The 27,187-nt window shown below is 41.4% G+C and overlaps 1 protein-coding gene across 3 annotated transcripts in view; it reads left to right on the top strand.

The window, feature by feature from the left end:
• Window positions 1-26,467, top strand: part of FBXL7 (F-box and leucine rich repeat protein 7) — a 623,746-nt gene extending 597,279 nt beyond the window's left edge. For all 3 annotated transcript variants that reach the window (XM_029590337.1, XM_029590339.1, XM_029590338.1), the window contains 2 exons: window positions 4,272-4,883; window positions 19,364-26,467. In XM_029590337.1, coding sequence (XP_029446197.1) covers window positions 4,272-4,883; window positions 19,364-20,100 — 1,349 coding nt within the window. In that variant the 3' untranslated portion in view covers window positions 20,101-26,467. The remainder of the gene's footprint in view (window positions 1-4,271; window positions 4,884-19,363) is intronic.
• Window positions 26,468-27,187: the final 720 nt, after the last annotated feature.

The following is a 27,187-nucleotide window of genomic DNA, read 5'->3' as shown; positions in this document are numbered from 1 at the left end:
TTTGTACAAATTATTAATGCCCCCACCCATAGGGCGGGACATATTTTGGATTTGGTGTTCATAAATGATGCCTTTAAGGCTAATATAGGACCTAATATCTTGCCTGTACCATGGTCGGATCATTATTTAATCACTGCTACATTGTCATTTAAAAAGCCTCAGACCAAAATTATATCGAATAAAATAGAAATTGATGTTAAAAAGTCATGTACAATGGAAGACTTAGTTGCTAGTTTCCCAGAAGCCTTGAAATCATTAAATAGATCTAACATTGTTGATGCAGTTAACTCATGGAATTTAGCTATGTCTGAGTTAGCAAATAAACTATGTCCTACTAGCAAGAAGTGGATCCCCATTCAAGGCAATTATAGAGCCCCCTGGTTTTCCACTCATCTTAAAGATCTTAAAAAAGGAGTTAGGAAAATGGAAAGAATTTGGAGGAAAATGCGAAATGACGAATCCCAAGCAAATTATAGAGTGGCTCTTTATAATTACAGAGAAGCAATTAATATGGCTAAACGTAACTACTACTCCGAGAGAATTCATAAATTCCAGTTTAATCCAAGGATCTTATTTCAATACGTCTCAGAACTTACTAATCCTAGAGGCAATTTGACTACCTGGGATATCAATGTAAAAAACAAAAGTAATGAATTCGCCTTTTTCTTCAAAGAAAAAATTCAAGTAGTATTACAAGAACTAACCTCGACGGCCCCACAAAATATTATTTTACCAATTAACCCCTCGGTTAATTGGGCAACCTTTGATCTAGTCTCTTCATTAGAGATAGTAAATCTAATAAAATAAATGACACCTGCTAATCATCCTATAGATAAAATGCCTATTAATCATTTGAAGAGTGTACAAGACATCATAGCAAAACCTCTAGCTGATTTGATCAATCTATCACTAGAAGAAGGTATTGTTCCAGACGACTTAAAATGTGCAATTGTAAAGCCCATTCTGAAAAAAGCTAATCTAGATCCGGAAGTCCTAGCAAACTATAGACCAATTTCTATTCTACCTTTCTTGGCCAAATTAATAGAAAAGGTAGTTAATCGACAGCTTATGGAGTATTTGGAAGATCATCAGCTGTTATTTCCATCTCAATATGGCTTTCGGAAATCCCATAATACGGAAACTCTTTTAATGTCATTAGTGGATACTATTCAGAGAGGCTTTGATCAAAATACATCATACTTATTAATTTTATTAGATATATCGGCAGCATTTGATACTGTCAGTCATGAAGCACTCATTCTAAGATTGAGTGAAATTGGCCTTCAGGATAAAACACTTGACTGGTTTAAATCTTTTCTTATAAATAGATCCTTTAGAGTTAAACTTGGAACAGTGGAATCGGAGTTAGTTGATCTCCACACTGGAGTCCCCCAGGGCTCATCTTTGTCACCGACTTTGTTTAATCTCTATATGGCCCCACTATGCAGATTTTTATCAGGGCTGGGATTGGTACACTATCTGTTTGCAGATGATATTCAGATACTGTTACCTATAAAAGATTCCTTGGCAGCCACATTAAAACTTTGGGAGGTTTATTATAACTCATTAAACCAACTCCTTAAACATATGTCTCTGGCATTAAACAAAGCAAAAACCGAAATGTTATTTATCTGCAACAAGGTAACTGAGAAGATAGAGATGGAAATTGCAAATTGTCTCCCTACATACAAGATCCAATACGATCTTAGAGATCTAGGATGCATCCTTGACTCAGAACTTAATATGAAATCATCAGTTAAGACGATTATAAAAGATGGGTTTCATAAATTACGTGTGCTAAGGAGATTAAAACCGTTATTGCATCCAAATGATTTTCGAACGGTTGTCCAGGCATTAATTCTACCCAAACTAGATTATTGTAATGCTCTATGGCTGGGAGTGCCTCAATCAATTATTCGCCCGCTGCAACTTTTACAGAATTCTGCTGCGCGACTGTTAACTGATACTAAAAAGTTTGACCACATCTCTCCTGTATTGATGGGTCTACATTGGTTACCGGTTCAATTCCGTATACAATATAAATGTCTAACACTGATCCATAAAGTCATCTACGGTAGGAACTCTGAATGGCTAAATGCCTCATTGCGCATTCACGTTCCAGCACTAAACTTGAGATCACTCGGACAGGCCTTATTGACTATCCCATCACCTAAACTGGCTCATTTGAGTTCAGTTAGAGAGAGATCCTTGTCTTTGGCGGGACCAAAGATGTGGAATTCCCTGCCTGTTGAGATCCGGTTAGAAGAGAACATAAATAGCTTCAGGAAACAAATAAAGACCTGGCTATTTGAACAGGCCTTTCCCAATTAACCGAGATCTTATTTTATTTCTATAGATGGAGCAGTTATAGCAATTATAGCAAGGGTAGAGAAGGGTGAAAAGGGAGAAGATTACAGCTACTTCACTAACATGGTTCAAAACCTTCCTGGAAAACAGAGGATATAGGGTCAAAATTCACAATACAGAATCCCAATATCACCACTCCACCAGAGGGGTGCCACAAGGTTCATCCCTCTCACCCACCCTATTTAATGTATACCTCCTACCACTCTGTCAACTACTCACAAAACTATGCCTTAAACACTTCCTCTTCGCGGACGACGTACAGATTGTGATCCCTATAAAAGATTCAATCGCGTCAACAATGGAATATTGGGATAGTTGTTTACTAGAAATCAAACACCTCCTTACCAGCTTAAACCTAGTCCTTAATGCGTCGAAAACGGAATATCTCCTTATAGCACCTGAAAACAACATCACGCTCTCAAAGCCACCTACCCTCCTACAAACCACCCATGTAAGAGATCTAGGAGCCATCCTAGATAACCGTCTTAACCTCAAACCATTCATAAACCGAACTACAAAAGACTGCTTCCACAAATTACATATTCTGAAAAGAATAAAGCCACTTTTCCACGCGCAAGATTTTAGATCAATCCTGCAAGCAATAATCTTCTCCAAACTAGATTATTGCAATTCTCTACTACTAGGCCTCCCAGCTTCTTACACCAAGCCTTTACAAATGGTACAGAACACAGCAGCTAGAATACTTACAAACTCCAGGAAAATCGACCATATCTCCCCCATCCTCAAAGACCTTCATTGGTTACCGATCCACTTCAGAATTATGTACAAAACCATCATGATTATCTACAAGAACATCCATCAACACACTCAACTTGACTTACAAATCCCTTTTAAAAAATACACAGCCGCCAGACCCATCAGGGAACATTACAAAGAATCACTTCAGGTACCTCATGCCAAAACTTACCAACATAAATCCTACAGTTCAAGAGCTCTTTCATCAGCAGGTCCAATCCTCTGGAACTCCATCCCACCGGACTTAAGACAAGAACCATGCGCCCCAACTTTTAGGAAGAGACTAAAAACGTGGCTTTTTAAAAAAGCGTTCCCAGAACTGGATTAAATTCCCCACCCATCAGCACAAACACAAAGTTAGTGAACTGTAATAAACCCACTAACTTCATACGCAGTCACAGCATCTTATTATTATAATTCACAACAGCATTATATTTGATCATTTTTGCTACTCATCTATATTTTTATACTATACATATTTATTAATTGATACAGTTGGCTAAAATGTTAATATTCTTCCTTCAATTTCCTCCCCCTTTCAGATCCTAGTTATTTTTCCCTGTTTTTTGTAACTTTCTCACATCCTAAATATTGTTATTATATCTGTTAAGTTTCATTCTATATGTGACGTTGAATTGGGAAATGTTTTACTATGTTACTCTCTGCCTTTACTCACATTGTTAATTGTAAACCGGGTTGATGTGATTCCATCATGAAACTCGGTATAATAAAAATAATAATAATAATAATAATAATAATAGATGGACAAGGGTTTGGGGAGGAGGGGAAAACTTATGAGTAACAGGGAAGATAGGAGGGGGGTCAAATGTATAGAAAGTAGGGTAATTCTACTAGTAATAAATGAATGGGTGGGATTCTATGATAATTTTGTAATATGTTTTAGTTTAATTATATAATGGTCATGTAAGAAGTATCAGGACATGTTATATGTTTGTGTATTTACTCGAGTCTTGCTACTGCAACTCAATTTTATTGTAAACCGCCTTGAAATGAACTTGAAAGTCGGTATATAAGAATATATAAATAAATAAATAAAATAAATAAATAAATTAAGAGAGAGGAGTCCTCGAGTGCCTTGGTAGCATCATGCTTTCTCACTGCTCGTTCTGTCATTTTATATTTTGCAGATTCAGACCTGAGCATGCGTACCCTCAGCACGCCCAGCCCTGCCCTGATATGTCCACAGAATTTGCACAGCTTTCAGAATGGAAGAAGCTCCTCCACCTCCTCATCCTCGATCACAGGGGAGACTGTTGCCATCGTCCATTCGCCCCCTCCGGCCCGCCTAAGCCACCCTTTTGTCCGACTCTCCTCCAAACACCAGAAGGAGCAGGCGAACATTGACCGGCTTCCTGACCAGTGTCTGATCCAGATATTCTCCTACCTTCCTACCAATCAGCTTTGCCGCTGCACCAGAGTGTGCCGCCGCTGGTATAACCTAGCCTGGGATCCACGGCTTTGGAGGACTATTCGCCTGGTGGGAGAGACGATCAATGTGGACAGAGCTCTTAAGGTGTTGACCAGAAGGCTTTGTCAAGACACGCCAAACGTATGCCTCATGCTGGAGACCGTAATTGTTAGTGGCTGCAGGCGGCTCACGGACAGGGGACTCTATACCATTGCACAGTGCTGCCCTGAGCTGAGGAGGCTAGAGGTTTCAGGCTGTTATAACATCTCCAACGAAGCTGTTTTTGATGTGGTGTCACTGTGTCCAAATCTGGAGCACCTGGATGTGTCAGGTAAATGAAAACAATAACACTAACCAATTCCTTTTCTAATCTCTGTCAACGATGCTGTATAATGCAAAAGTGGCAAGCTTTTTTTTTTTCAGAGGAAAGGAAACTGTAGAAGAAGGGTCATGATATGTGGCTAAAGGGAGGTACTGTAGATTCAGGAGTAACATAGGAAACCTTTTCTTCACAGAAAGAGTAGTGAATGAATGAAATATGAGATATGCAAAGAAGCTACTGTTGAGACAGAAGAAGGGGTAAAACCAGAGAGGAATTAGGATCTGAAGCATTACAGTAGGATGAGGAAATGAGCAGACTAGATGGAACCTCCAGGCTTTATTCTGAGTTCCTGTGTTTCTAAAATTAGCCACAAGGGGCCTTAAATCACATTGTCACGTGGGTAACTAAGTCAGTGATTTCTCACGTTTTTCCAGCTGGGACCCACTTTCAAGCAATCACAACATCAAGCACACGTCACAAAATAAAAAAAGCTACAAAATCCAAATCAAAATGTGCTAATTTTCACAGCTTAGATGCTGAAAATGTTATATTGTATAGTTACTTTATGGACCGCTGTGCTTTTGTCTTGCTTTATCCTTCTTGAGTTTTCCTGTTGATTGCTCCTAGTGGCACTATGCCTCACGTCTGCTAGAAAATGTTTTTAGGTTCTGAGCCACAGTTTGGAAGTCTCTGACCTAGATAACAGGCCCAAGTTCTGCATTAGGGCAAGGTTATATAATGCACAAATCTTTTCTTGAGAACAGATTTAGATAAACAACCTCATTTTCATGTCTGGGAACCCCTTGGGTTTGACCTGGAGACTCCAGGGTTAGAGACCTGACTCCAGATCTCTGGGAGAGAATCCAGCATCTCCAGGCCCTGTGGCATAGGCTTTACTATGGCAAGCGGGGCAAGTACCCCCCTTAAAAACGTATGGTTCACCCACCCTCCAATCCAATATGGTTGCCTGCTTTTCCTCTGGTTTTGTATTTTTGAACAGCCAACACATCAGGCAGGAACTGGGACTGCTGCAGAAGCAGGAGCCTGCAGCTACATCCCCGCCTCCTGCTCCTGATTGGTTCTGGTGAGCAGAATGAGCCAATCAGGGAAGTAGCAGCTGGGCCTGAAAGCATTTACTGTTGCTACTGCTGCCAACATGCTACCAACTAAGGGTGTAAAGAGGGGAAAGCATGATAAGGAGAGCAATAGTGGGGGAGGGGATTGTGGAGAGGGAAGAACACCAGGAGGAGGTGAGAAGAGAGAGAAGTGTGCATGAGGTGGGGGAGGGAAGAGTACAAATGGTGATAGAAAGGGGAATGCAAGGGAAAGGAGCAAGAATATGGGGTAAGCCAGAAAAGAGATCAGAAGTTGGAAAGCAAGATGTGGGGACAGGGAGGTTATAGCAAGAAGGGGAGAGGAAAGGAAAAAGTAGAAGCAAGAAGGAAAGGAGAGCAAAGGAGGAGGATAGGAAAGAGGAAGTGGGAAAACAGAAAGAGAAAAGGGAGAGGCAAGGGGGAAGCAAGTTGTAGAGGAGGGAGAGAAAGAAATGATCAAGGAGGACAGAGGAGGTAAAGGAGAAAGAGAAAAGTGTAAGGAAGAGGTAAGAAGGTGAGCAAGAGGGGAGAAGCAAGGGGAGAGAGGAAGAAAAGACCTATGTTGACAGAGAGGGAACGGACTGGGGATGTGGGGGAGGGTGGGTAAGAGGGCGAGGGTGAGAGAGCCCAGGATAGGGGTATGTGTATGGAAGAAATAAATGGTTGGTTGAAACAATATGTTTTAGTATTGAATAAAGCTATAACCACCATGTTGTATATAGGAAAGCAGCAACCATAGAATGATTGCATTTCTGTTCGGGATGTGCTGAGGGGAAAAAATGTGTTTTGTTATTTAATTTTGTTATTGTGGGGGGTTTTTTCCATGAATTTAGTTTTCTTTAATGCTTATTTTTTTTCTATCGTTTTCAAAAACAAAATAAGCATTTAAAAATCAAAAAAACAAAAATTTAATTTAAAAAAGAAACAGGGCCTCTCGATGCCTCCCTAAAGCCCATCCCTCTCCACTGGAAAAAAATGCTGGGGCCAGAATCCTCCCCAGCCCCCTCTTACCCAGTTTGGGAGGGTTCTGATGTTAAGGCCTATGGGCAGGATGAAGCCTTGGACTTACCTAGGCCTATTTTCTGGGAAGATGATGCAGTTCTCAGCCTAGGTCTCACACTAAGGCCTGGCTTTGAGTCCTGGTCCTGACACCAGGCCCTAGGCTGGATGCCGGGGCCTTCTGCCTGGGCCAAGAACCAGGTCCAATGCCAAGACCTCGCCCAGAAGCCTAATCCCAGGCCCAAATCTGGGGCAGAGGCCTGGTCCTGATGACAGGGCGTTGGCCTCAGCCCAGGCCTGGAGGCCGGAGACCAGGCCTCGAATATCCTCTTCTTTCTTCTTGTCTCCTTAACATGACATCATCTGTTGAGACTGTACCAGAGTAACTTCTTCCTCAGCAGAGGGTGCCATTTTGATGTATGACAGTTCATTTAAACTTTTATTTTGAATCCAGCTTGCTCTTTAAGAAAGAAACTGAAGTCTTATCAACCATTACAACATTTGCAATCCTCTAATGCGCAATTGTAAGCAGTGCCATCATTGTGTGATTTTAAACACCTGAAAATAGGTGCTTGTGCCTTTTCATGCACTGGGCCAAAATTGTTTAATACTCTTCCTTGGAACTGCAAGAGGAAAAGAAAATCTAAAGTTTTTAGAAAGAAAGTAAAAGCCTTTGGGACAATTTTCAAAGGAGCTAATTGTGTAAATTGCAATTTTCAAAAGCCATATACTCAAGTAAAGTGCATTTAAGTGAGTAAATCCTATGCACAATTCAATGGCATATACTGTAGCAATTTTCAAAAGCCCATTTACTTGAGTAAAGTGCATTTACACATGTAAAACCCAATTTTAAGCATGTTCTTATGTTCTTAGATTTTTTTTAAATCAGGCTCTAATTGTTCAAAGATGCTTTCAAATGCTAAATTTTTATATGAAGTTGTGTATTGTTAATTTTAAACCTTTTACATGTTTTATGTGTAAACCTGTTTTGGAGTAGCTACTCACTACCATAAAAGAATTTCTGGTTCTTGGGGCTAGATCCACACACACTAGCTCTCACACAAGTCTCTTTCCCTACGGCTTGAGTTCTTTACTTGTGGGGGCCAAGGATTCTCTTCTTCAAGATGCTGAGTGGCAGGGGTGACACTGTAACTCTTTCCCTTGGGATAGGCATAGTTCTTTAAAATTGTGGATACTGATGGTGCCAATAATATGCAGGAGACTTGAATATGAATGTCTAAAAGTAAACTTTACTGAAGGTGAATCAGATAAATAAATGGCACAGTTCAAACAGTTTGTAGCATCACAGATTTAATCTTTTCTATTCGCAGTCCTTCCTCTATCTGTGCAAGGGTCTCTTACTAGCAGGGCAGGGAAAACACTCACCTTCAGGACTTGGACAAATGAGGATCCCAAGAAAACGGGGGAAAAACCCTCTAATACTGGTAAAAATGGTGAAAAAAATACCTGCATTCTGTCTGCCTGGTTGAAAGAAATCCCAGAAATGCTGCATTGGTTAAAAACAGGGAAAGACAGGCTGAGAGAGCCAACCTGTGTTTTTATCTCATTCATGCCTGATTACATTCTATGGTTCTGAAAGAACAGCAAAAAGCAGGCTTCAGCCATGTCAGAACAGAAAGGATTCAGCTCCTGTTATTTCAGAGGAAGCAGGACTCACAGAAAAAACAAACAACAACAACAAAGGGAGTGCAGAGGGAAAGTTGCAGTTGTTCCTTTTGAATCAGCCTGGTCTGCAGGGAAGAGAAAAAGGAAGTGACATCAGCACAGATCTCCAGTAATGTAACTCACTCTAAAAAAAAAACCCAGAACAAAAGTAGTGAAACTGCTGCCAGCCTCTAGATGTGAGCAAGCATTGAGCAATTGTTCCAGGAGTGGAGGAGTAGCCTAGTGGTTAGAGCAGTGGGTGCAAACCAGGGAGACCAGTGTACAAGTCCCACTGTTGCTCCTTGTGATACCTACAGTACCTGAATGTAATCCACTTTGAAGCACTGAAAAAAAGTGTATAAAGTGGAATAAAAATAAAATCTTGGGGAAGTCCTTTACCCTCCATTGCCTTAGGTACAATCTTAGGCCTGGATTTATCAAAATGCACTAAATAATCAGATGTGATAGGAAAAGATCTATGTGAAGTGATAAGTGCCAGAATTGAAATACAACTGCTGGGGGGACCATGTTTAGTAGTTTTAAGCTCCTGGGGGGGGGGGGGAAAGAGAGAGAGAGAGAGAAAACCTAGCTTCAATGCCCTCATCCTAGGTAGGTATTTATATCTCTATAGGAGGCCCACCTAGTAACTCGAGGTGAGGTTTAGGTATTAGTGTAGGGGTTAGGCCCACTTTGACATTTAAAGTGAGACGTACGAACAGAACAGTGCTCTCTTGTGAAGATTTGATGATCTTCGGAGTGAGGAAACTCATCCAAAGATGAGATGTGTGCAATATTCTCTCAACCTAGCTTGATGTTACCCAGGTAGAGAGTCCATCAAGCTAGGCTGAGAGAACATTGCATACATCTCATCTTTGGGTGAGTTTCCTCACTCCGAAGATCATCAAATCTTCACAAGAGAGCTGTATGTATGTCTCACTTTGAATGTCAAAGTGGCCCCTAACCCCTACACTAATACCTAAACCTCAATTTCAGTTACTAGGTGGGCCTCCTATAGAGATATAAATACCTACCTAGGATGAGGGCATTTTAGCTAGGTTCTCTCTCTCTCTCCTTGCAGAAGGGCCCTGCCAGCTAGGCTGACTCTAAAAACATTGCAAGCTTTACACAAATGAAAAAGGTGTAGTTAAAGCTTTGCAAAACTGTGAGCCCAGCCACTTAGCTACAAATTCCTCCTATTTTTCTCATGGTATTATGGTGCTTTCACAGGCATTTCAGCATGTGTTAAAGGTGCTTAACGCATGCGAAAACGCCATATAGCACTTTGATAAATGTAATCTGCTTTGAAATGCTGAAAAGTGAATATTAAAAAAGAAGATATAAATCTATAATTTTTATTTCAAAACAAAGCTTTAAAAAGGTTTTTGAAGGTAAAATTGGTGTTTCACAGGAAGCAGTTGGAACCAATACAAATCTATGGGAGGTCAAGGAGCTGCACCATTTAGCTGGCACCACAAGGTTCCACATGTCAGTAGTTCCCCTGTGACAGGCTAATTTGCATGGATGCTGACCTTAGCTGCAAGAAAGCCTCGTGCTTTGTTATTTTTATAAAAAGGATATGGAAGAATCAAGGAGCTGTGAGCTGACCGTGTTTCATAAAAGTTTAGCACTGTGTTTATCAAAAGTTCTAACTGGATTATATTAATTGTCAGACCTCTAAGGAGGTTATAAAGGAGTCCAGTAAGAAGTGTTTAAGGATATATTAGTACTATGTGAGGAACTATTTTCTGTTTTGAGACCTCATCCAAGGCAGTAATCCTCCTTGTGGAAAAAAAAAGCCACAAAAGACTCATAAGAGCTAGAAGACTGATATTCTACCAGTTTGTAGGACATATTCTATAGACAACACTTGGTAAATTTGGTTTAGTCATTTTTGGTGTGCATGAGTTTGAAAAATGCACTTTGACCAGCAGACCATTTTATCATGGCAAAAATATAATAATATTTACCATGCTTGGTACATGACACAGGCATGTTTCTTCCTCATCCACTCCTTTCCTCCCTCCTCCCCCTGCTCCCCTGAGGACCTCCATTCTCTTCCTTACCCCACTTCTCCTATAGACCTCCAATGCTTTCCTTCCACCTCCCACAAACCTTCAAGCCCTTCTTTTACCCCTTACAACTCCTCGCTCCAGTGGTGTTGATATCAGCACCAGGCAGTGAGCAATTTCCTGATTCAAAGAAACATGCCTAAAAACTACATTATGTAGTGGGAAAACCCATATCTGTTCATTTATTGTGCTCTAGGGTGGGACTTGCGTTTTAATTTTTAGACTGAGGTGCCCAAGTGTTTTGTTGTATTCATTGGCTGAAATTCTTCCCTTCCGCCACTAGAGCATGCCAGGCAGCAGACCAGTCTGGGACAGCAAATATTTTTTCTAGACTGTCAATGCCTGAAATGTTTAGTCACTGCTTTCCCATAAAACATAGCGCGCCTGTAGAAAAAAAAATGACAATTAAATGGCAGTTTTATTTACTAACTGGAAGAGAAAATATGAAAGGACAGAAATAGAAAATACATTGAAAGATGTCAATATTTATCCTTATCACCATTTGTGGCAACAGCAAATGAGTTGATAACCTGTGACATAAATGAAAGATAGACATGTGAAAAAAAAATTAATTAAAAATATTGGGAGAATTGCCACAGTATCAAATGAAAAGAAATTTCCCAGTATGGATCACTTACTGTATGCATAGATGGAAGAAATAGAACCCAGCCCTAGGCTTTGCTCTCCAGCTTTCTCTATAATTTATCCCAAACATAGGGTGACCATATTACTCCATGTCCAGGGAACAAGCTGAGCCAGACCTGGTTTTATCACATTGCATGCAGGGACATGTAGTTCTGCTTCTCCCAGAGAACTATTTCAGTCCAGAATTTAAATGTAGCAAGGAACTGCCAAAGGCAGCCAGCCTTCTGCCACTGGTACTTCCTTTCGGATCCATTGAAACAGGCCTCAGATGTGAATCTAAACATAACAGGTGGCTGCTGAGGCCTCCCCTGGCATTGGCATCAACAAAGTGGGCCCTGCATCCTGCAGGATGACCCATCAAAGATCCTAACCTGAAATAACATCTCATATCAAGAATAACATTCTAAACAAGCAAGTGTATAAAAAGGAGGAAAACGACCTCAGACAGGCTGAAAATATGTAAAGTAAATTATCAGCCATTGTCAATAATGGGCCAAACAATCTCCTTATTTTAATGTTATGTGCAGCTATATGGTGTGTGAATGTCACTATAAAATGGTTATACTCAAAAATCTCAAATTCAAATGACTTCTCTGATATGGTGCAGTTCAAAAGGGAACTCAATTACAGTTCAAAAGCATGAGCAAAGCCAATGTGACCAGCATTTCACTGTAGGGCTGTTTCAGGGCACACTTCTGAAAAACTATAGAAAGCAGAATCAATCAAATGAGTTACAAAAATATAACATTATAATTGGCACACATTTGTATACTAAACTTTCACTGAAGATTAATTTGTGGACACCACCTACAGCCATTCATACAAACAGAACTCAGTCTTCTGGTGCTTTTGCTGTTATAAAGCCAGTTTTAGCCAACAAAAATGCTCCAAAAAGTTAAAAGGGCAAAATAAGCCAATTGTAAAATGATGATTCTGTTGAATACGTCAATAAAATGTTCTTTTTGTCATCGCTAAAGAAACCATATGAATAAGTCCAGTCTGTGAATTCATGCGTGCAATTGACACTTCTCTCTACCAATAAGGTACTCTATTGGAATCTCCAAAAAAATGAAATCTCAAAAAAATGATAATAAATAGCAGTCACTAGATCGTATGCATTATTGTAGATTCACCTTCCCAATAGCCTTTCATAGATCTTACCAGAATAAAAAAAATAAATTCCACTTGATGCCTACGTTTATCCTTTCAGAACAATAAAATGAAGATGGAAAGTAGATCTTTGTTTTAAATGGGTGAGGAAAATGTCTCTATCACTCCTGCATGAAGATGGTATGACATGATCAATTGCAAAACATTTTAGGGGTCCATATTCAGTTGCTGGGTGGCTAGATAGGTAAGCCAGATACACCTATCCAGCTAATTTAACCAGGATATTCAGCATTGCGGGAACACCACTGAATATACCTAGCTATTTTAAATGGTAGCTGCATAGCTATATCCAGTTAAACTTAGATCTGCCTACAGTGTGGCCAGAGTTAGATGGCTTAACTCTGCTCCTCCCTGGAATGCCTACTGCCCACCCCAACATATCTGGCTAAATTCTAGCCAGATAAAGAGCTATCTGGCTAGAATTTAGCCGGATAAGTCACCGAATAACTCATCTTTTGAATATCTACCCCTAAATATCTCAAACTGATCTTGTAATTCCACACAATGTGATATAAGTGCGTCAATTCTTCTCAACTGGAGGCAATTACAATGTTTCATTAGTTGGGTTGGGAGCAAACGTTTCATTTTTCCAACATAAAGCTTTGGAAATGGACAATTGGTGACATATATTACATGTGCAGTGACAAAGACAGTAAACTGTTGCAAAATATATGTTTGATGAATGACCGGATTGACAAAACATTTTATAGGCGAAGTAAGAACATAGGAACATAAGAACTTGCCATACTGGATCAGACCAAGGGTCCATCAAGCCCAGCATCCTGTTTACAACAGTGGCCAATCCAGGCCATAAGAACCTGGCAAGTACCCAAAAACTAAGTCTAATCCATGCTACTGTTGCTAGTAATAGCAGTGTCTATTTTCTAAGTCAACTTAATTAATAGCAGGTATGGACTTCTCTTCCAAGAACTTATCCAATCCTTTTTTAAACACAACTACACTAAGGGGTGAATTTTAAAAGGGTTACGTGCGTAACCACGAAAGCCCACTCCTGTGCGCGCCTAACCTATTTTGCATAGACCCGGCGATGCGTGCAAGCCCTGGGACATATGCATATGTCCCAGGGCTTGAAACAAGGGGTGGGGCATGGGCGGGGCAGTCCGAGGTGGGGCTGGAACCTCCCGCACAGTGGCCATTTGCCGCTGTGCCTGGGATCGCAGGCCAGCTGTCGGCCGGCGCACGCAACCTACACCTGCCCAGAGGTAGGCGCAACTTATAAGATAAAGGTATGGGGGGGTTTACGTAGGGCTGGGGGCGGGTTAGGGAGGGGAAGGTGGGGGGGCAGAAGGAAAGTTCCCTCCGAGGCCGCTCCGATTTCGGAGCGGCCTCGGAGGGAATGGAGGAAGGCTGCGTGGCTCGGCACGCACAAGTTGCACAATTGTGCACCCCCTTGCGCTCGCCAACCCTGGATTTTATAACACGTGCGCTGCTGCGCGTGCATGTTATAAAATCGGGCATACGTTTGTGCGCACCGGGTTACGCACACAAATGTACGTCCACGCGTACCTCTTAAAATCCGGCCCTAACTGCACTAACCACATCCTTTGGCAACAAATTCCAGAGTTTAATTGTGCGTTAAGTATAAAAGAATTTTCTCCGATTAGTCTTAAATGTGCTACATGCTAACTTCATGGAGTGCCCCCTAGTCTTTCTATTAACTGAAAGAGTAAATAACTGATTCACATTAACCCATTCTAGACCTCTCATGATTTTAAACTGAACAATGTCCACACTTATGATGGCCAATCAATTTTTCTCCTGTTGAAGTTTTTAGGGATGCTTCAGAGATCACAGGAAGTGTAGAAGAATACATATACTCCTTTAGATTTTGGTCTTGTATGAAAGCAATTCTCAAATTCAAAAAAAACGTGAATGTAATGATAAACCTGACCAATGCCTTCTAATAATTTTGGCTATCTTTGTGGATAGTGTAGAAAATTGATGAACATACATCATAACATCATGCTCCCCAAAAATATCTTTCTGTATGACTGAAGGAGAAAATTTCTATTGGAATAAAGAGCTTGCTTATACTTTCTTTGAATACAGCCAAATGGATATCCTCTTTTAATCAGTTTATCACAAAATGCATGATAAACCTCCTTAAAAACTATAGGAAAGGTAAATTCTCTCTAAGAAAACCTAGATGAACACTGAAAAATGAGCGGTATTCCTTGTCTGTGGATTTAGAATGGACAGTTGTCTCCAATTTCCCAGCCTTTGTTTTTAAAAGAACCATATCTAAAAAATAAATTTTACTAAGATGGTATGATATGGTAAATTGTACACAATTATTGCATTAATTAATCAAGCAGTGAAAACTTAAAAGATTCTCCAGTGGGCCCCTCCATATGTTAAAAATGTCATCTATATTACCTCCTCCAAAATCTGATCGAAGTCACAAATGGTGAATGTTGTTCCAATTAGATTCAATTGCTGACATGAAGAGGTTGGCAAGAGAGGGTACCATAGTGGCACCCGTGGCTGTCCCAGAAATTTGTTAATAACAAGAGCCTACAAATTTAAAATGAATATTCTTGAATGCCAACATGGTAAGTTGTATAATAAAACTAGTAGGCACTTCTTTTAACATTAGGAAGAATGGTAGGGTACAAAGAATTAATATCTAAAGTCACCAAAAAAAAAATCCTGTCTGTTTTCTGTGAATTCTTCCATCAGGTTGATAAAATGTGTAGTAGCACATATACAAGGAAGGAATCTCAGAGACAACCAGTTTCAAAAATGGGTAAACATAAATCAATAGAGGTTCTAAAAGAAAACTAACAGAGATAATTGGACAACCTGGTGAATTAACGTGAGTCATGTGAATTTTGATTGGGATTCATGGGTTAATTTATTTAAAAACCAATTTTCTTCAGGAGTCTAAAACCTTCCTTTAAAGTATTGAAATGAATATATTTAATGATTAGTTGAAGTCATCTAATAGGACTCAACAACAACTTGTAACAAGTTTTGTCTGATAATTGTCTCTTAACCTTAGCTACATAATCTTCCCGATTAAGAAGGACTATTATCCCACCTTTATCTTCAGGAATAATAACTTGGGAATTGTCTGTGGAGAGATCTGTAAGTGATTTATGTTCTTCCTCAGTTAAATTATGACAAGGACAAATATATTTAGATTCCAAATACAATACATCCTTTAAGACCAAAGCCCTACAAGTTAATAACACAGGATCTAAAGGACCAGGAGGAGGAGGAAAAAAACTGTGCACTAAAATATAATCTCAAGGTTACGGTCCTAAGGAATCAGTTCAAATCAGTCCTAACATCTGCCTGATAAATCTACCTGACCGACTGAAAAACAAGCTCGAAGATTTGCACCAAGCTCAGGGAATGAATATACTACTGCTTTCAGGCAACCCTAGTAAACTGGTGAGGGAAGCTGGGTAATAGGGATGTGAATCGTTTTAGGACGATTAAAATTATCGTCCGATAATTTTAATATCGTCTTAAACCGTTATGGAACACAATACAATACAGATTCTAACGATTTATCGTTATAAATCGTTAGAATCGTGAGCCGGCACACTAAAACCCCCTAAAACCCACCCCCGACCCTTTAAATTAAATCCCCCACCCTCCCGAACCCCCCCCCCAATAACTTAAATAACCTGTGGGTCCAGCGGCGGTCCGGAACGGCAGCGGTCCGGAACGGGCTCCTGCTCCTGAATCTTGTCGTCTTCAGCCAGCGCCATTTTCCAAAATGGCGCCGAAAAATGGCGGCGGCCATAGATGAAAAAGATTGGACGGCAGGAGGTCCTTCCGGACCCCCGCTGGACTTTTGGCAAGTCTCGTGGGGGTCAGGAGGCCCCCCACAAGCTGGCCAAAAGTTCCTGGAGGTCCAGCGGGGGTCAGGGAGCGATTTCCCGCTGCGAATCGTTTTCGTACGGAAAATGGTGCCGGCAGGAGATCGACTGCAGGAGGTCGTTCAGCGAGGGTTCCGGCGCCTCGCTGAACGACCTCCTGCAGTCGATCTCCTGCCGGCGCCATTTTCCGTACGAAAACGATTCGCGGCGGGAAATCGCTCCCTGACCCCCGCTGGACCTCCAGGAACTTTTGGCCAGCTTGTGGGGGGCCTCCTGACCCCCACGAGACTTGCCAAAAGTCCAGCGGGGGTCCGGAAGGACCTCCTGCCGTCCAATCTTTTTCGTCTATGGCCGCCGCCATTTTTCGGCACCATTTTGGAAAATGGCGCCGGCTGAAGACGACAAGATTCAGGAGCAGGAGCCCGTTCCGGACCGCTGCCGTTCCGGACCGCCGCTGGACCCGCAGGTTATTTAAGTTATTTGGGGGGGGGTTCGGGAGGGTGGGGGATTTAATTTAAAGGGTCGGGGGTGGGTTTTAGGGGGTTTTAATGTGCCGGTTTTTCGATTTTTCGATTTTTAACGATTTTTAACGATTTTTCACGATATTTTACCCCCCCAAACGGCAACAATACGATTCCCTCCCCCTCCCAGCCGAAATCGATCGTTAAGACGATCGAGGACACGATTCACATCCCTACTGGGTAATGTCTCTTTTAGGGAACTACATATCCCTGTATGCAATTGGGTAAAAGCAGGACAGGCTCAGTTATCCCTAACAGCATAAGAAATTGCCATACTGGGTCAGACTAAAAGTCCATCAAGCCCAGCATCCTGTTTCCAACAGTGGCCAATCCAGGCTTCAAGTCCATAGTAAGTACACAAATACTAAGTAGATCCCCTGCTACTGATGCCAGTAATAGCAGTGGCTGTTCTCTAAGACAACTTGATTAATAGACGTTAATGGACTTCTCCTCCAAGAACTTATCCAAACCGTTTTTAAACCCAGCTACACTAACTGCACTATCCAATCCTCTGGCAACAAATTCCAGAGGACGAGCTGATATAATAAGGTGCACTCAGTAGAGCACACAGGTTTACCTGCAGTTGTGCACACATTGCGGTAGATTTTAAAAGGAGAATGTGCGCGTGGTTCCCAGTGCATACACACGGACGCGTGCTCTGTCCCTCCCCGCCCAGACCCCGCCCCCTAGCCCCCATCTTTTTCAGGGCCCAGCACTTGTGCGCGTATTGGGCCACGTGTGTAATTCCGATTTTTTACACACCCAACCTTTGAAAATTTGCCCAATTTTGTTTCGCACAAACTTTGCTACCGATGCAGGAATGAGCTTTGTGCATAAGAAATGTGAGCATAATAATGGGCATACAGGTTAGCATCTCCCAATATAAATGTAATGTTAATGAAGACATTAACTAGTATACCTGAATGCGGAAAGGTATACTGGCTTAACTTGTGTTTTCATAGTGCTGGAAACTTAACTCCTAGTCAGAGGTGAAGTAAAATGTCCAGGTCTAGTTCAGTCTATTGGCAGAAACTTGAGTTCATGTTCCGGGGCCTGCACTTGGGAATCATGCACAGAATATATGCTTTGTGCACACATAAATCATATTTTATGCTCAGAAAACATGGTTTATTTGCATAAATCATGGTTTTATGTGCACATAGGGGTAGATTTTCAAATAGCGCGATTTGGCGTACTTTTGTTGGCGCATCAGGCGCAAAGAAAAGTACGCTGGATTTTAGTAGATAAGCGCATAGCCGCTAAAATCCGGGATCGGCGCGCGCAAGGCTATCGATTCTGTATAGCCGCGCAGCCTACCTCCGTTCCCTCCGAGGCCGCTCTGAAATCAGAGCGGCCTCGGAGGGAACTTTCTTTTGCCCTCCCCTCACCTTCACCTCCCATCCCCTACCTAACCCACCCGCCCAGCCCTGTCTAAACCTCCCCCCCTTACCCTTGTCGGGGATTTACGCCTCCCGGAGGGAGACGTAAATCCCCGCGTGCCAGCGGGCCGCTACCGCGCCGGGACGCGACCTGGGGGCGGGTCTGGAGGGCGCGGCCATGCCCCCGGACCGCCCCGGGCCGTAACCATGCCCCCAGGCCCGCCCCCGAAACGCTACGTCCCGCCCCGAAAACGCCGCGCGGATCGGGCCTGCCCCCTCGACACGCCCCCGACACGCTTCCCTTGGAAAACCCCGGGACTTATGCGAGTCCCGGGGTCTGTGCGCGCCGGTAGGCCTATTGAACATAGGCGCACCGGCGAGCAGGGCTCTGAAAATCCGCCCCTAAGCATGTTTCTACCTACATTTTTTGGGTTAAGGTGCTTCTTTAAAAATTTTTGATGCATGGATTATGTCATTAGCATATTACGTTGAGAGTTAAAAAACATGTTTTAGCATGTGCAATTTTTAACACTCAGCTTATCATACTGGCCTATAAATCCCAGAAATGAATGCTTACATTTTTACAGTGACTCCAATGTAAGATTCTCTCTGACATAACCTCAGTAATCTAATTTTCCTCCTGCCCATCCACCAAAGTCCTATTTCTTTCTAGCGATGAGCACATTTCACCCCCTTATGCCTTGTCCTCCCCATTGTGTGGAGTACTGTTTGTTTCCATAGGGTTAGGCAGTAAGGTTCATAAATCTTTACTGTGCTTTTTCCTTTTATCTGATGTCATGATCTTTTTATTTTTCTCTATGGTACTCATTTCGAGTGTGTGTGTGTGTGTGTGATTGATTTAATCTTATTAATACTTCTACAGACAATTTTTAAAAAATCCTGTGCATTTGCAAGAACTGTTTCATTTGCCTGATTAGCACTGTTGTAAATAACATATTGTAAACAGATTAGGAACCATAGTATCTTTCTCTTTATTCTGAACTGATATGGGAAGCTCCTGACATTATGAAAAGGAAGCACATGTCCCTCTTTCTCGTAGTTCATGAACTTTTTCTCTGTTTCCTTCCTCTGTTAGGCTGCTCCAAAGTGACCTGCATCAGTCTAACCCGGGAGGCCTCCATCAAGTTGTCCCCCATGCATGGCAAACAGATCTCCATCCGCTACTTGGACATGACAGACTGCTTTGTCCTGGAGGATGAGGGACTGCACACCATCGCGGCCCACTGCACTCAGCTGACCCACCTGTACTTGCGCCGGTGTGTACGCATCACAGACGAGGGCCTCCGCTACATCATGATCTACTGCACATCCATCAAAGAGCTGAGCGTCAGCGACTGCCGCTTCATCAGTGACTTTGGCATGCGGGAAATTGCCAAGTTGGAGTCTCGCCTGCGCTATCTCAGCATTGCCCACTGCGGCCGAATAACAGATGTTGGCATCCGCTACATCGCTAAGTACTGCAGCAAACTGCGCTACCTCAATGCACGAGGCTGCGAAGGCATAACGGACCATGGTGTGGAATACCTTGCCAAAAATTGCACAAAGCTCAAGTCACTAGACATTGGAAAGTGCCCCCTGGTCTCCGACAGTGGCCTGGAGGTTTTGGCCCTGAACTGCTTTAACCTGAAGCGCCTGAGCCTGAAGTCCTGTGAGAGTGTTACGGGCCAGGGCCTGCAGATTGTGGCTGCCAACTGCTTCGACTTGCAAATGTTGAACGTGCAGGACTGTGACATCTCTGTGGATGCACTGCGCTTTGTCAAGCGCCACTGCAAGCGCTGTATTATTGAGCACACCAATCCAGCCTTTTTCTAGAGAGATATCCTGCACATCTTGTTTAAAAAAGAAAAATTATCTGTAAAAATACATACCCCTCCTCCCATATACAGTAACTCCTTTCTCTATTCAACTACTCTATCAGTATGCTCTTTGTATGACTTGGTTAGATAACAAAATAGCATTTTAATGTCATTCAGTTGGGTCCTTGTGTTGAAGGACCTTTCTGCTGCAGGAGCAATCTGTATGAATTTATAGTGTGTGTGTATACAGTATATTACATGGCTTACCTGAAACTATGAAAACTATTTTTACAAGCAAGCCCTAGTAAGTGCAAACTTTCTTCAGTTTTTCCACATTTCCACAACTTCTTAAAACATTTCAGTCCAATCATTTTTCGTACTACATGCTCCTTAAATGATTACTGTAGCCCCTAAAGTCCTGGTTAAATTCATTTGCCTCAGTTTGCATTGATAAATTGTTATAGTGAAGCTGATTGTGACATCATCAGTCATTGTGAATTCCTCCTGCTGTCATTGGCCAACATGTAGATAGACGCAAATGATCTTCCAATGACACAACCCATTGTAGATGCTGAAGATTCAAACAGGCCAGAAGTGTGTAGTGAAGATATATTCCATTTACATATTATAAATATTTTAAACAATGGTTGAAATGGGCATTATCTAATTTGTTTTCGAGTCATGGCCCTTACTTTATTTATGAGCAGCAAAGGCATTGTCCACCATTATGTATATCCTGTCCATATCTTGAATTAGGGCACATCTATCATAGATAAAATCTTTATTTGAACAACCAGTACAATAAACTTCCAGGAAGCAACACATTAAAGTCTTTAACTTCTTTTCAGTACTTTAAGCATTGTTTTGAAATTGAACTAAAGATATCTATGAGCTGACCAACCAGCTGCAACAGACATTGCAAAACCAAAAGAAGAGGTTTGCAGAGGGCCTCCTTATAAGAATTTAAGAAGTGTCATACTGGGTCAGACTAAAGGTCCATCGAGCCCAGTATCCTGTCTCCGACAATGGGTAATCCAGATCACAAGTGCCTAGCAGGATCCCAAAGAATAGATCCAGTCTTTCTCGCTCATAAGCTGTGGCTTTCCCAAGTCTACCTGGCTAATAATGGTTTATGGACTTTTCCTCCAGGAACTTGTCTAAATCCTTCTTAAACCCTGCCTAATCTTCTCTCCTTTCATTCTTCATTCCTTCCCTCTTGATCATTCATTGTGTTCTCGTCCCAAATATTCTCTTTCTGTTTCCCTCTCCTGTTTTTGTAATTGACATTGTTCTTAATGTCTCTATTTCCCTTTTTCTCCTCCTCCCTCCAATCCTGCTCTCCTTTGTCCCCATTTCTCTGCTTCTTCACTTCTCCTTTCTCTAAACTTTCCCTATTGTGGCCTTCCTTTTTTCCTTTACTGCCCCTTCCTTCCCCATTTCTGCAGTTTTATGTCCCTTCTCTCCCATTCCCTCAACATTTTCCATGCAATGTTCTGCTTTTTGATCGCATCTGCCTCTGCAGCCCCTCCTGGTCTTCCTGCTTCTCCAGCCAGTCTCCCCCATAGTTCCCTTTAAGCTGAGTGCGTGAGCGATCGCTCATACAATTTTGGAGCACCACTCACGGGTTTTACATGGTCGCTCACATACATTTTCACTTTCTGCTATCTACAGAAATGCAACGCTAATACTGGTGCTCAAAAATTGTTGGTTTAAAAAAAGTGTTTCTGACATGAAAAAAATAACTGTGCACACACCTAGTCACTCCTTGGAGGGATCATTGGTCTCCCCTCTTCTGTCAACACGTAGCACTGGCTTCCCTGCTGACACCCATCACAAATAGCTGATCAGAGCCTCTGTACACATGTTTAAGTTCTTAGTTTCACTACAGTCACCTAGGTCTCTACTCCATGAAATTCAAAGGTGTGCAAAACTACAATGAAAGCTCCAGGCACTGGAATATTCTGGCTATCTGAGAGCCCTCTGCTTCCCGTGATTTCCCCTCCCCTGCTGTCTCTTCCAAGGAACAGGAGAGGAGGAAATGGGTGATGCTGGAGCGGACAAAGCATACAGCCCAGCAGAGCAAAGCTACTCTGCTCCCTAATCCAACCCCTCTCCTCCTGTCATTCTCCCCGCCTGAACAAAATGCTGGGTGGGTGAGCTTTCCGGGTACTAGAGTGCCAGATATTGGGGCTTATACTGTAATATGCACTCAAATAATCTCCATAGGGCAGCACAGAATATTCTCCAAGCTGGTCGCAAACATTTATTTATTACCATCATGAGAAAAATGGTGCAGGATAAATATTTCCAAATATTTGGGCATTTAAACATCTCATGAATTTCACAGAATTGTAGCCTGAGCAGGCTTAAACCTACAATGAGTAGCAGCTTAAGTGGAAGTTCATAAGCATATGAATTATTTTTTAACCAAATACCATTCTTCTATGACATAAGCATGAAATCTAATGTATGTTTTGCTGTAATGGTAGAATTTAATCTTGCTGCTTGCTCACGAGAGTAGTTTCTATGCATTGCACTCATGAACTATGGACCCTTCCCTCCCGCTGGCCCCTTGTCACTGATGAGCAGTGAAAGCAAAATCTGTAGTGGGCAACTCAGAGTAGATCCTGATATGTGCAAATATGATTTTAAGCCTAGTAAATATGAACCCACCCTCAAATCACACAAACCTTTAAAAAGCTAGACTGTATAACACAAGCATATGCTACATATAATTTGATTTAATCACATTTAAATGGTCAACCCATTATTTATATGTGGCTCTGCTGGATGTCCTTTTTAGTATGAATAAGTTGCCATCTGTATATATGAAGCCCACATATGCTGTATGCACACAGTACTGCGTACACGTGTGAGTGTGCATAGTTGGATTAATAACTGTGTGGCCCAATTAAACTTCATGTTATTGTGAGACTTTGAGCCGATCCTGATTCTCGAATTCCCACTGCAATGATTTCCACATGACAGGAAGAGTCACGCTGCCTGGGGGTGGAGGTTGGGAAAACTAGAAGAGGCGAGAGAGCCTATGAAACACCTTCATGTGTGTTGTATTTAATTCAGAGATCCTTGCATTATTATGGGTGGCTATTAAAGTTTCAAACCTTTGGAGCCTGCAAATTTTGAACTCCCTTCTTTTTTTTATACCAATGCAGCTTTGCCAAGCCAAAATGCTTAATCTTGGGCACCAAAAGGATTAAATTTAGCAATCTGGCAAGAATATGTCATGGGGAGTAGGAGAAGAAACCTTTAGCATGTTGGATGTTTTTGCCCAAATCATTCTGCATAACTATTTCAGTATCCATTTTGATTTCAGAAAATGCCATAGCTGGACAAGAATTTGCAACCTCAACATTGTTTTTTTTGGGGGGGTAATGATTGTTGGCATGAGAAGATGAAGAGGAATTTCCTGTGATCCTTGCAGAGTAATAATACTGACTTGTTTTTCTGATGTGTCTAATATTGCTATTGTTCTAATTTACATTTTTCTGAGTACTTGATTGTGTCTGGGGCTGATCTATCCAGCTCCCATCACAGTTTCCTGGCCAGCACTTGCCCCTTATCGCACTATGCATGGCAGACACCTGATATGACTTCCAGACACTATACAACTGCCCTCAGTTTCATTCAAAATCCTGCAAAATGCTGCATCAGGAAAGGGGAAAAGACTAGTATTGCTATCCACTCTATATGTAGCTTTTCAGCCTCTAGACAACATTAGCAAAGTCACTAATATAAAGTGAAAACCCATGTTTTTAAACAAAACCATTCTAGAAATATCACCGAAACTCTAACAGTTTATAGAAGGCAAATCTGACAATAGGAAATGTGATTGGTGTTCCACTAGCAAGGGAAGATTGGATAATGCCAATGCCATAACCATCGGCGAGCTTACCTACTCTTTTCCCTCATGTGGTGGGGGAGAGGTAGTATCTCATGAGCAAAATATTCTGTATCCTTCACACCCTTCTATAAATGAATAATGCCATCCAGTAAAGAGACCTGGGGCAGAGGTATAGCTTTATCAGATAGGACTATGTCACCTAGATCTACAACTACTGGGTGCAAGAGCCCCAAATGATTATTATTAATGATAATCCTCATGTCCAAGCATCGCGAGCAAGGTGGTATAATGTAGAATGCAACTACACGCTGATATTCTTCTTCAGCTTTCTGATATCTCAGAGCTGTCATTGGAAGTGTTGAGCAATGGAACGAGTTCAAAGATCCAGTACAAGTTTGTGTTCATTGCCAGTTTGACCCACAGATTTGCCACAACCTCACCCTCACCCCCAAAAGAACAATAGTCTGCACACCTTTGGAGTGTAGGTAGATCAAATGGGACAGATACAGATAATTATTTGGACCCTATACAGTGAGACATAACTCCAGTTTGCCTGAGTCATAATTGGGATAGACAAGAAATTGGCAGACAGGCACTGTGCCAGTCAGAATTCAGTATTTCACGCAGATGTGCTTTCAGGAAAAATGAGCAATAGAATGCCTCACAGGAGTCTGTTTTTATCATTTGCTATGACCTGCTCTTGACTTGGCTTTGAGAAAGCATTTACTTTCCGTACATAAACTCACTGAAAAATAATGCCCTTTGTGAACCTCCAGCTAACATCTTATGACTTCACAATGCTAAAGAATTGAGCGCATTTATTGAGAATGAATACAGACTTCAAAGAGAACATTCTGAAATCAGTTCTGGTGAGAAACTGTTCATTCTGTACAGGGTCCAGTAAATTTAGCTGACAGCATAAAATGGAAGCAAACTGTCTTTGGGTCCCCATCTTGACACAGTGTGGTGTGTATAGCCAGAAATTCCAAATCAGATGCATAAACCATCTTGTGCAGTTCAAAAACGGTACTTGGTTCAGGCTGTTAGGGCTCAATTCACCTAAATTGCTTTTTGACTTCTGCAGAAAAAAACTATTTTACAACTGTTGTAAAGGGGCAAATATTTGGCAAAAAAGAAAAAGATAAATGTTACAGCTGAAAATAAGACAATTAAAAAAATGCAGAAGAAGGAGCTTCCATAGAGACTCCATTAATGATCTCTCTTCTGCCCCTAGACCAGCCTACATACATCAGTTCTCCCAAATGCATATTAAAAAGTGTTCACCTCAGGCAATACTCCGACCCAAATATATTTACTCCAGTCCAAGTTAGGAGTATGTCCAGACCAAAGCCCTGTTGCCGCTGTGCAGATTCCATTACTTCTTACAGAAGCAAGTCTGATATTTTAATAAATTGCCTTCACTCTATGAACAAAAAGTAGAAAAATATTCATTTTCTCTGTGAGATAATCTTACCAAAATAAATGCAATAACTGTGCCCTATTTGTAAAGACTCCCCAAAATTTACTATGAAAAAGTCATTTTTAAGGGGGTCATTCTGTAACAGTTTGCATAAGTTAGCCAGCAAATATATACATAAATTCACACAATTTTGCGCTCATGCCAGTCACACAATTTTCTACAGGGCCATTTCTGTGGGCACAACAGTACTTTACCTGTAGAATTTCCTTTGAAAATTACCCTGTAAGTGCGCAGTGCTGCTGTTCTTGGCAGTAATTGCAGTGCTTGCCTTTTTAAATACTACTTAGGACTACCCTAACTGCTACATTAGCCTAGATAACATTTGCACCATCTCTTTTTCTTCTAATGAAAGTCTCATTTTCCTTGCATTGCAATGTTACAGTCTTCTTCTTTCATACTCATTCAGTCAGTCCTCACCCACACACACTTGCAAGCTACATTCTTTCTACATGCATGCCAATCTTTTCTCAGATAAACATCTTTCATCTTCTCCAACACATAGCAATATCCAGAGTATTATCCTCAGGTCTGTAGGAAGACCAGAAGCTATAGTCAATTTGTCACTGTTGTCATACAGCAATGCTACATTAGCAAGCATCAGTCACTCCCGCTGATTACTTATAACACTGCATAGCACTGCATTCATTGAAATCTCTATCACACAAGTTAATGCACGTATATATCACTTGTGCCTGTTCTTCATGTCACACACTACACCTCGGAGATATCCAAATATAAAGAAGGAGCAATACTGCACTCCACAAATCGTAAACAAAATCCACTAAGGAGTGCAAGAAGACTCTAGGTCCAATAATTTCATTTTCAATATTATTGAAAATGAAATTATTGGACCTAGAGTCTTCTTGCACTCCTTAGTGGATTTTGTTTACACACTACACCTCAACATACATGCGATGCTTCCTTAACTCCTGTATAGCATTCTTTGTAAATTCCTTCAAAATATAAACGTGCTTTCTACACAAGAAAACAAATGTTTGTATTTTTTTTTGTGGACATGTAAGTGGGTTTGAACATATCGAAATGAGGCCATGTGATTAAACTGTGGGTAAACACTTGTGGCTTCTTGCCCATTCTTTGAGTTTAACATCATGACAGAAACACGCTCATTGCATTTCCATCACCAGATTATAGATGCTCACGTCAAGACAGAGATTCTGCACATCAGGAAAGGTGTAATGAGGATCATGGATATTGTTATTGAGCTAATAACATATTAGACAATTCCAAGCAGGGCCAAGTCTAAGAACCCTTATAAAAGGGAATTTATGCACCCCTTCCAAGATACATAGGTCCTCAGAGTGCCATTCTTTTAAATCATAGGAAATGGCCAATAACTTTGGACTATATATACTGCTCTGTCTTGCATGTGGAAGGACTGTATAATTTGGGTTTAACAATTATTTCTTTTCAGCCTGCCCAACAAAATGCAATCAAATCCAATTCATTTCAAGAGGACTTTGAAATGCCCCTCCCCCTACCCAACCATGCATTTTCCAAACTGAACCTAAAAATAACTTTTTAAACGTTGGTCACCCTGCTTGGAAAAGAATGTTCGGTTTTTATGTACGTGATTGTGTCTTAATGAACCTGCCTAGCAAGAAAAGGGAAGTGTTTCTGCACCTATCCAGTAGTTCTGGTTTCCAGGCAAATCACGCAACATGGAAAACTTTATTACTGCCAGTATTAGCACAGATACAATATATAATCAATCTCATAAAAATTGTACTTATAAACTCAAAT

The sequence above is a fragment of the Rhinatrema bivittatum genome, chromosome 2 (assembly GCF_901001135.1).
Source record: "Rhinatrema bivittatum chromosome 2, aRhiBiv1.1, whole genome shotgun sequence".
Lineage (NCBI taxonomy): Eukaryota > Metazoa > Chordata > Amphibia > Gymnophiona > Rhinatrematidae > Rhinatrema > Rhinatrema bivittatum.
This window is presented reverse-complemented; position numbering and strand designations above follow the sequence as displayed.